The 10,402-nt window shown below is 57.0% G+C and overlaps 1 protein-coding gene across 12 annotated transcripts in view; it reads right to left on the bottom strand.

Moving 5' to 3' along the window:
• TNK2 (tyrosine kinase non receptor 2) overlaps positions 1-10,402 on the bottom strand; it is a 34,978-nt gene that overhangs the window by 10,665 nt on the left and 13,911 nt on the right. For 9 of the 12 annotated variants that reach the window (XM_027775045.1, XM_027775047.1, XM_027775040.1 and 6 more), the window contains 7 exons: positions 9,828-9,898; positions 7,792-8,013; positions 5,602-5,754; positions 4,815-5,092; positions 2,395-2,521; positions 1,505-1,651; positions 1,340-1,434 (listed from right to left, as the gene is read on the bottom strand). In XM_027775045.1, coding sequence (XP_027630846.1) covers positions 1,340-1,434; positions 1,505-1,651; positions 2,395-2,521; positions 4,815-5,092; positions 5,602-5,754; positions 7,792-8,013; positions 9,828-9,898 — 1,093 coding nt within the window. Of the gene's footprint in view, positions 1-1,339; positions 1,435-1,504; positions 1,652-2,394; positions 2,522-4,814; positions 5,093-5,601; positions 5,755-7,791; positions 8,014-8,203; positions 8,791-8,829; positions 8,937-9,827; positions 9,899-10,402 lie in introns of those variants that run through there. The other 3 variants (XM_027775049.1, XM_027775043.1, XM_027775048.1) reach the window with 3 other exon arrangements.

Genomic DNA, 10,402 nt, shown 5'->3' with positions numbered 1-10,402 from the left:
GGGGGGGGGCGGGTCCCCCCGCGGGCCCCCGGGAAAAGCCACTCCTGTGGCCTCTCGTGCTGCCCACCTTGCCGACAGTGACCCAGGGCCCCAGGAACACAGAAGCTCCTGAGTCACCCCTTGGGGACACTGGCCCTGGCACATAGGCTCCTCCTGAGACCAGGATGGGTGAAGAGACCTGCAGCTACTGGGGTACAGAGTAGTGGGCAGATCCATGGTTCTGGGCTCCTGGAGGCAGGAATGGCTATAGGCAGACTTCTGGTCCAGGCCCTGCCAGGCATCTCCACAGAGGCCCATGATTTACCCTCCTACTTTCAGGATGCCCCCCAGAGTGCCATGGCCTGGCCTCAGCTCCAAACCCCACATCTCTCCTAGCAGCTGTTGGCCCCCTTCCACCGCCACCACCTGCCCAGCCACCCTGCCCTCGGCTCCAGGATGGTGTGTCATCTGTGTTCCCAGACACCGGGCCTGGGGAGGAGGTGCTGGGGTTTCTCACCAGGCCCCCATGAGGCCTAAGGGTTAACTGAAGGCAGGAGCCCCAAAACTGGAAGTCTAGACTAAGGCGAAGACGGGTGCCATGGGAAGCACCCCCTGTCGCCTCCTCGCCTGGTCCTGAGTCAGAGGAGCAGCAAGCACAGGGAATCTCCTCTGCCTCACTCTTCTTCCTGGTCCTCAAGGCTCACCCCTGCCCAAGCAGCTCCTTGGACACCCTGGCTCAAATTAATGAAGGGCAGGGCCCGCAGCGGGTGGGGCTTCCAACAGGGCTGGGGCTGCGGGGCTGCAGGTGGAGACAGTGACTCAGGAGACGCTGCCTGGAGGCAGACACACGTGTGGAGGCACGTGGAGGAGAGGTGGTCAGGAACAGAGGGTACTACAGGCAGAGCAGGGGAAAGAGACAAATATCAGAGGCCAAGGCTAGGGGAAGCCTTGAGAGCGCGCCGTGGCGCTGGGTGGGCAGGATGGCCACGAGGAGGGGAGGGCCGGCTGCGCTGGCTGCTTAGGGGGAACAAGCAGCAGTCCTTGTGCTGGGAGGGGCATGGGGAGGGGAGATTAGAGACGAGAGGGAGTCCCATAGTGCTGTGTGGCCGAGGCCAGGCCGGGCGACTGCCTACTTCTCTCATGATGGCAGCCTGTGGCCCCGCAGCCCGTGGAGGAGAGGCAGCCAGGCGGGGAAAATCAGCCCGAGCAGCATGTATGTCCCTGACCCCGGCCTGTCCTCCCTCACTGAAGGGCTCAGGCCAGCCACCAGCTTACATTGCCATGAGAATCATGGAGACAGAAGAGATCTCTGACCACATACCCTGGGGGATTCTGGGAGGGCACAGCACCCACTCCCTACCTTCCTTCAATGACAGTGATGACATCGTTCATCTGGATATGCAGCTTGTCTGGCTCCTCAAAGTCCTGAAGGGCCCGCATGTCTGTGGGCTGGGCCTGGGGGCAAAGACAGGTCACTGCCCACCCTGAGGCAGCCCCTCGTTCAAGTGGGCAGACCTGTCCTCACCTCCAGCAGGAAGTCTCGCAGGGCCACAAACGTGGGTCTGTCCTCCGGCTTATGGGCCCAGCACTGGACCATGACATTGTAGATGTCCTGGGGGCAGTCCTCGGGCCGGGGCAGACGCTCCCCCTCCTTGTCGATCTTATGCAGGATCTGCTGGCGCGTCGTGCAGAGTTTGAGGGTGGGCGAAGACCCAGCCCTTCACCCCACACCTTCTCCTCAGCCCATCCTACAACTGGCCATGCCCGTCTTCCAGAGATCAGCCTACCCGGGGAGGGGCTATATCTCCAGACCCTCAGACCCTTACTCCCAGGTCCAGGGCTCTCAGAAAGGCAGGTGAGGCAAGGGGCCAGGAATGAGTGCAAGCCCCTGCTCTTCCTCCCCTGGCCCACAGGGCAGCCCCACTCTGCTCAGCTCCCTGAGCGCTCACACAGAGCCGGCCTGTGGGGGAGTCCATCAGGACAGCCAGTGGCAGCAAGGCCAGGATGGGAGCGAGGGGTGAGATTAACCCACACAGCCGATGCCCCTCACCTGATTGCCGGGGAGGCTGACCCAGGGCTCCTGGCTGTAGGTGAACACCTCCTGAAGGGGAGCACCCCCTCACCTGACTGCCGGGGAGGCCGACCCAGGGCTCCTGGCTGTAGTTGAACACCTCCTGATGGGGAGCACCCCCTCACCTGACTGCCAGGGAGGCCGATCCAGGGCTCCTGGCTGTAGTTGAACACCTCCTGATGGGGAGCACCCCCTCACCTGACTGCCAGGGAGGCCGATCCAGGGCTCCTGGCTGTAGGTGAACCCCTCCTGACAGGGAGCACCCCCTCACCTGACTGCCAGGGAGGCCGATCCAGGGCTCCTGGCTGTAGGTGAACCCCTCCTAACAGGGAGCACCCCATCACCTGACTGCCGTGGAGGCCGATCCAGGGCTCCTGGCCGTAGGTGAACATCTCCCATAACGTGACCCCGAACATCCACGTGTCACTGGCGTGGGAGAAGGTACGTGTCTTCAGGCTCTCGGGGGCACACCTGCGAGAGGCAGGAGTCAAAGAGAAGGCCCCTCAAGCACCGCTACCTGCATCAGCCCCGAGATAACAGAAATACGCCTTCAACAAGCCTTTGTCAGTGCCCCCCGTGCCAAGCTCGACAACAGGTACCAGGGTCACCGTGCGAATGGCAGGGACAAGTGGGACTTCTGGACGAGCGTGAAACGCCCCAGTCAGGAAAGCGGGGAAAGGAAGAAGGTCGGAAGGCCCCGGGATGGGCCAGAGGGTAAATGCGGGCTGTCGTCTAACTGGCAGAAGGACAGCAATTTCCAGATTCTGGTCAGGACCCTAGATTCGGGTTTTTTTAGCAGGAAGGTGAGTGGGGGAAATTCGGATGGGGCCTGGGAAAGAACCAGAATGGGTGGGAACAGCCACACTGGCTTCACCCGAGCGCGCCCCTACTCCCTCCCCAGTAGGAGACAATGTGGTGAGGCCAGAAGGGGGGCTGGGGACGGTGGCTGCACTGGAAACCAAAAAGGCTCCTGTGGGACTGAAGACTGGCCCTGCCACTCACAGGGGACCGGGGAAGGTCCTCCAAGATCTCTAAGCCTCATTTTCTTCACGTGAGAAATGGGAATAACAATAACACGCTTCCCAGAACTATTTAAAGGAGCTATAGAGAGGTGGATGGTGGCAAAATGTGGCACTCTGCGAGGTCGACCCAAGAATAAAGCATGCGGGCACACGTGTGCCGTGATCAGGGCTGGGGTGGACTGTGGCGTCGGGATCCTGTCGGGAGTTCTTATCTCACTAGCAGAATAAAGAAATAAACTTTAGAAAGTCTTCTTCTGGAGGTGCCAGCAGGTGGCTTGGTGATTAAGGTGCTAGATTCCCATATGGCTGACCATGGTTCGAGTCCCAGACTTGACAGCTTGAAAATCACGTTGGATGCATGTACATATATACCCAAAATCCCAGGAGAATGAAGAAGGGATTGCAGCATGGCCCCCCATCCCGTGAGAGGGGTGTGATTTCTCACTTTCCTTCCTTCTCTGTCTCTCTTCAGCAAGCACACATACCCTATGGCAAAATCCTTATTTAAAAAAAAAAGATGGGACCAGCAGTTAGCGTAATGGTTATGTTGCTGGACTCCCACGTAGTCGACCGCAGTTCGAGTCCCGGACCCGGGCGTGTGTGCACCCAAGATCCCGAGAGGAGAACGGAGAAGGGATTGCAGCATGGTCATCCCCCCTGGGGGGTGATTTCTCGCTTTCTGTCTCTGTCTGTCTGGTGAGTGCACGTGCCCTATAGCAAAAACCTCTTTCTTTTAGTTTACAAAAAGAAAGAAAAAGGAAAAGAAGGGGGCTGAGGGAAAAAAAGATGACTTTATAATTCGCCATCTAAACTACAATGCTTGAAAAAATGAAAGGGCATGCTACATAAATCACTCCAGGACAACAGGCACCAGGACACGCGGTCACCCTGGGTCGAACATCAGTTACTAATGACGGTGACCACTCGTTCTGGACTGGGAGGGTTACACTCACAGCACAGCTCTAGCGAGCAGAACTGGACCAAGCCCTCCTACTCAAAAGCAGGGAGACCATGCTCCCTTGGGTGCTTCTGGTCTCAGCGAAGGACATACCCACACAGGTGCCAGGCAAAGGCCAGGTACCCCCCCAGTGCTCAGGTAAGCAGGCCTGTTCACTGTTTATGCGACCCAGCAATGTCTGGCCCTGTCTGTTACTAATTCTATCGAGAATATGTTTATTTGCCTTTTTTTTTTTCTTTTAGTTTACAATAGAACACATGAGAAATCAACCCCAAGGCAGGGTGGCCACGCCACAATCCCTTCTCCTCCATTCTCCTCTTGGGATTTTGGGCATGCACACACATGTGCCTGGGTGTTTCTCAAGCCACCAGGTCCAGGACTTCAACTGTGCGGTTGGCCTTGTGGGATCCAGTCACTGTAACCTCCACGTCACCCTATCTTGGATATTTACCAACTAGTCTTTGCCTGGCTAGCTTCTGCTATCTCAGGAGCGAGTATTAAGTCCTCACGGAAGCCTTTAATATCCTGCTCAGTAACACCCCCCTCTGTGAGTACCTGCAGTGCATCCTGTGCCTTCCAGGGGCGAGACCCTGCTACTCAGGCCCTTGAGAATTCCTGGACAGATGGAGTGCACAGGGTGCATGGGGCCCAGAACACACAAAGGCAGGCCCAGGGAGACCCAAAAGTTGTGGTGAGTACAAGGACCCTGAAAGTTTTGAGGTCTGGGTCTGCAGGGACCAGGGGAGGGCCCAGGCCCTGTGCAACAGCAGCGCCTGCCCCTCACCAGGCAAAGGGCACCTTGCGATGTTCCTGCATGACGTAGTGGTCATCATTTTGGGGTAGCGCTCGCATCAGCCCGAAGTCCCCAATCTTCACCAGGTCCCGGGTAGCCAAGAGCAGATTTCGAGCAGCCAGGTCACGGTGAATGAAGCGCTTGGACTCCAGGTACCCCATGCCCTCAGCCACCTGCACAGCATAGCGGCTCAGGGTCCCCAGGAGGAAGTGGCCCTGGTGCTTCCGCAGCCGGTCCAACAGCGAACCCAGAGGCGCCAGCTCTGTCACCTGAGGCCAGGAGGAGGGGAGAGAAACAGGCCGATGAGCCCTGCCCCTCAGCACCTTGTGCTGCCCTCCCAGTCTCTCCTGAAGGCCTCCCAAAGCCGGGCTCCAGCTCCTGTGGACCTGTCCTCTTAGACCTCTAGGAATGCCACGGCTTCCTAAGCCTTTCTCTCTGGGCCACGTGGGAAGACTGAGGCTCAGAGAGCAGCAGCCCAACGGGCTCAGGCTAGAAATTCCAAAACGCAAGCTCAGAGGTCAGCCCCCCACCCCTGGGAGCAACTCTCTGCCTTGAGCACTGGAAAAACAGAAATGGACATTGGCCCAAGTGACAGTCGGAACCGGGCCCTGCAAGTCCATCGGGTCAGGGACCAAAGCAGAACCTAGAGGGTGTCTGAGTTCTGCCAGAATGGACAGTCGTCACAGTACAGGCTGGAGGAGGGGCACGGTGAGGGCCCTGGGCCGACCTGACGAGAATCGGGCTCTGCTGCCTCACCTCTCCTGCCCACGGCACTCACCATCTTCATGGGTGGTGTGAGCACCACACCATAGAGGCGAATGAGGTTTCGGTGGTCAAGCGAGTGCATGGCGTTGACTTCCCGGATGAAGTCATCCATGGCCTCTGGCTGGCTCAGCACATCGGGCTTCAGGCACTTCACAGCCACACTGACCTGCCCAGTAGAGGTATAGAGAGTCTGGGCCTGCTCAGCCCCAACACGCCGAGCCAACCCACCCCTCCTTCCAACTAGGCTCAAAGATCCCTGCCTCCCACTGAGCTACCCATCTGGTGGGCGAGCCCGTCACCAGTGCCTGGGCTCACGCGCTCTGCATGTGACTGTCTGGGGAGAGCCATCAGCAAGGCTTCCCCTCCCAGGTAAAAGAGCAACCACAAGGCAGGAGACAACCAGGAGATGACAGCACATTAAAATGTTATAATAAGGGGCTGGCAGGTGGTGTGGAGGTTAAGGCACCGGACCCCCACATGGCTGACTATGGTTCGAGTCCTGGACCTGGAGGCTTACTTTCTCACTTTCTCTCTCTCACTCTCACGCTCAATTTCTCACTCTGTCCCTCTCTGGTCAAATTAAAATAAATAAAGTTACATTTTTAAAAAATGTTATAATACAGTAGAATATTGGAAGTGTTTTGGAAAGCCAGCAGGTGGCAGGCGTAGCAGTTAAGGTGCTGGACTCCCACACAGCTGACCAATCTTCATGTCCTGGACCGGGTGACTTAAAAACTCATGCTGGGGGTGTATGTGCATGCCCCAAATCCCATGAGAATGGAGAAGGAACTGTGGCCACTGCCCTTGGGAGAGGGTGGTGATTCCTCATTATCTATTTCTGGAGAGTACACACACCCTATGGGGGGAAAAAAAAAGTGTTTTGGGTGAAGGAAAACACTTTAAGTATAATATAAGAAAGGGCCAGCAGGTGGCATGGTGGTTAAGGTGGTGGACTCAGTTCAAGTCCCGGACCTGGTGGTTTACTTATTTTTTAGAGAGATTTTCGCTATAGGGCGCGTGCGCTCGCCAGACAGACAGAGACAGAGAGACAGAAAGAGAGAAATCACCCCCCAGGGGGGATGGTCACGCCACAATCCCTTCTCCTCTCGGGATCTTGGGCATGCACGTACACGCACCCAGCGTGAGTTTTAAGCCACCGGGTCCGGGACACGAACCGCGGTCGAACGAACCACGGTCGACTACGTGGGAGTCCAGCGACATAGCCATTACGCTAACTGCTGGTTCCCATGGTGGTTTATTTTCTCACTCCTTTCCCCTGTCTCTCTCTACCTCTCTGGTCAAATTTTTTAAAATGATGATGATGACAAATAAAATTAAACAATTCTTTTAAAAAATGTATAATACAAAAACAAATCATCAGTCAGTGGTGCTAAAAGTCAGAAAGTGGCTTCCTTGGAGGCAAGGATACTGAGTGAAGAGGAATGGGACACCTTCTGGCGCGCTAGACATGCTCCGTACACGATCGGGACAGTGGTTCCATGGGTCTGCATATGTAAAAAGTCACTTAAGAACGGCATGTCAAAAAAAGAATGGAATGCACCAGTTAAGTTCTTCTCCAGGGAAGAAAACTGAAAGGATAATGCTGAGGCTGGCACGTAGCATGGTGGTCAAGGTGCTGGACTCCCAGAGTCGACTGTGCTTCGGGTCCCAGACCTGCCGGTTTGCTTTCTCATCCCCCCCCCCTCTGGTCAAATTAAACCGCGGTTTGATTCCCGGACCCGGTGGCTTAAACTCACACCGGGTGTGTGTGTGTGCGTGCCCAAGATCCCGAGAGGAGAATGGAGGAGAAGGGATTGCGGTGTGGCCACACCCCCTGGGGGTGATTTCTCGCTTTCTGTCTCTGTCTTCCTGGCGAGTACACGTGCCCTATAGCAAAAACCTCTTTAAAAAAAAAAAAAAAAATCTGTATCTTAACTAAATCCAACAAAACACCTGATGGGAGAAAATGGCAGAAATGCTAACTCTGCCTCCTCTGTGTGGTGGGATTACACGTATTTTTTTTTTTCCTTATCTTTCAAATAGTTTCCAAACATTTCTAAGAAAGTTCTCTGTATAAATGAAAAAACAAGTAAACGTGCTTAATTAAACCTGTGGCTGGCTCCAGGGGGAGCCGCTCTGGGGCCTGTTCCCAGCTCCACTCATATCCCATCCCTGTGTGGCGTCCACAGGATGCAGGGCTCACCGTCTTCCCCGAGGGCGCATCCCACTCGCCCCTGCGCACCACGCCAAAGGAGCCGTCGCCCAGCTTCTCCAGGAGGCGCAGGTCCTTCTCCCCGATCAGGCAGGTGAGGCTCTGCAGGGAGCCCTCCCCTGATGGGCCCCCTGGGGTGGGTGAGGTTTTCCGGAAGGTGCTCTGGGAGTGATGAGGAGGGAACTCAGCCTCCAGCCGCTTTCCACTGAACACCTGTTTAAAGGCAGCCAGGGGCTAGAGGAATCCAGGGCCTCAGAGCCAGTCACTCGGTCCCACCCACTGGGTCCACCTGGTGCTCCTCAGCTCGGCTCCAAATAGGACCAGCCCTAAAAAACTGTGAAGTGCGGGCAGCCTGGCTGGAGGCCCACGCTCCCCTCAGAACACACTCCCAACAGGAACTCACAGCTTCAGCGTGCCCTTAGGGTACAGGCCAGAACCAGACTGCCAGGTGTGCAGCCTGGGCTGCAGCGGGCTCACGCTCAGCTGTGGGGACAGGGATCATCTTGAGCCCTCCATGTCTCACCCGTCCCAGGTCAGAGTCTCCTCCCGTCTTTCTGTCCCAACCCCTCCTCCCCATACCCCCTACCCAACACAGACCCTGTCCCTAACTAGCACAGATGGGGCAGAGCCTAAGGGGCCTTCCACAAACACCTCCCTGTCTGTTTTTAGCCCTGGCCTCTTCTCTGGGTTGACCATTTGGTGCTGTCTGTCTCCACCCTCCCCGGGGAGTCGGATGCCCTTCATCCTGCCCAAGGGAGAGGATAATTTTAGTCTGAGGTTGAACTGCATGTGTGTGTGTGTGTGTGTGTGTGAGAGAGAGAGAGAGAGGTGGCACGGCAGCGGCAGCGGGCAGTACAGATGAAGCAAGTCCTCGCTGAGGAAAGGCCTAGGATGACTAGGATTCTGGAGGGGCATCCAGAGCTGAGGGCTGCGACAGAAGGAAAAGGAGATCCTGAGCCCTGAGCTGGAGAGGGAGGGGGCCAAAGGTCCAGGAACAGAAGGAGGGAGGACATGGAGGTCAGAGCTCACCACATCGGTCTCTCTCGGCCTCTTCTACTGGTCTTTCCAAGCTTTGGCTTCTGGCTGCAGACTATTCCCAGTTTGGGCCCTCACCCCCAGAGTTGGCACAGCCTTATCTGCAGGGCCAGGAAGCTCTCAGACCTGAGGGCCCAGCAGCTGGGATGCTTTCTATTTGTAAGCTCACTGTGGGGTCTCTGCAGCTGTTCTCTGCAGGGCAGCCCAAACCCCAACCATGCTAGGTGAGCTGGGCAGTGAGGCCAGCACTGGTTTGCTGGAGACACAGACAAGCCCAGGGCAGGTCAATGACCACCCAGGGATCCCAGCCTGCCCCACTGCTCTTCTCTCCTGCCTTCCCTGGCCTCAAACATAATCATCCTTCCTTACAACCTGAGCAAGGGACCAGGACAGCGTCCCCAGAAAAGGCCACAGGATCCCAAGAAACAGACCCTTTGCCAAACTGAAGCCAGAAATCTTGGCTGCCCGATCCCAGCAGAGTCCAGCTGTTCTGCCCTGCCCACCGCCACCACAGCCCCGAGGCCAGAAGTGGGGAGGGAAGGCCCAGGCTGGCTCACTTCCTCTCTCATTGTCTTCCAGACAATGGGCAAAGTTCCACTGAGTCAGACCAGGGCCTCACCAGACTCAAACGCGGACAAAGTGGGGTGGAGGGGGGGCATTGGGAAGGAAGCCATCAGGGAGGCCAGATGACCAGAGAAACCCAGAGGGGGGGCAGGCAAAGCAGAGCTGCACTGGGCCCAGGCAGCGCCCACCACCCCAAACTGGACATCGACACCAGCCCCAACCCCAGCCCCAGCGAGAGTGAGGCTCGAGTTAAGCCGCACTTGTCAACCAGCTCCGATTCCCTGCACTCCAAGGCTGGTGTGAAGCCCTCACTGCAGGGGCTGCTCCCGTGTCGCCGCTGGGACAGACACTGAGCCCGGCAGCTCTACAAGGAGGAAGGCCTGGACAAAGTGCGAGGGGGCACGGAGACAGCCCCTCCCAGGACTTACCTTGCTCATCCATGACTTGCGTTTGCACAGGGCCTTCCTCCTCTTCACTGCCTCCCACAGCCGCCGCTGGCCTGCGGGGACGGGGATGGGGACAGAAAGGGGCCTGGCGCTGTTCAGGTGGCTTACAACCCCGGAGAGGCGGACGCCCATGCCTCAGGCTTCCTCAGCCCTCAGAGGGTCCACCTGAAGACGCTGCCCCACACACCACTCCCACCAGAGGCCTCAGTTACGCAGCTGGTCACTGCATGCCACCTCTCGGCAGTGGCTCTCCACCTGGGTGGAGGTGTGTAAACCACCTGAACTGAGTTCTCCTCTCAGGAAAAGTCAGGGTAAAGGGTGGAATTTCCTGTTTCAAGCTTTTTTCCCCGTAAAATTTTCTTGAGCATCAGACACCAACGACTCAGGTCAAAGGTGACGTGGTCGGCGTCTCCCTCATCACTACCCGCTCGGCACTCTAGGTCAAACACATGGTGTCTCTAACGTTCCAGAGTACCATGACGTCTAGGTAATAAACTATGTCTTTTTTTTTTTTTTTTTGGGGGGGTTTTTTTGCCTAAGGGGCGCTTGGGCTCGCC

Source organism: Tupaia chinensis, unplaced genomic scaffold, assembly GCF_000334495.1.
Source record: "Tupaia chinensis unplaced genomic scaffold, TupChi_1.0 Scaffold000515_1, whole genome shotgun sequence".
NCBI lineage: Eukaryota > Metazoa > Chordata > Mammalia > Scandentia > Tupaiidae > Tupaia > Tupaia belangeri.
The sequence above is the reverse complement of the archived record's forward strand: the minus strand, read 5'-3'. Positions and strand labels throughout refer to the sequence as shown.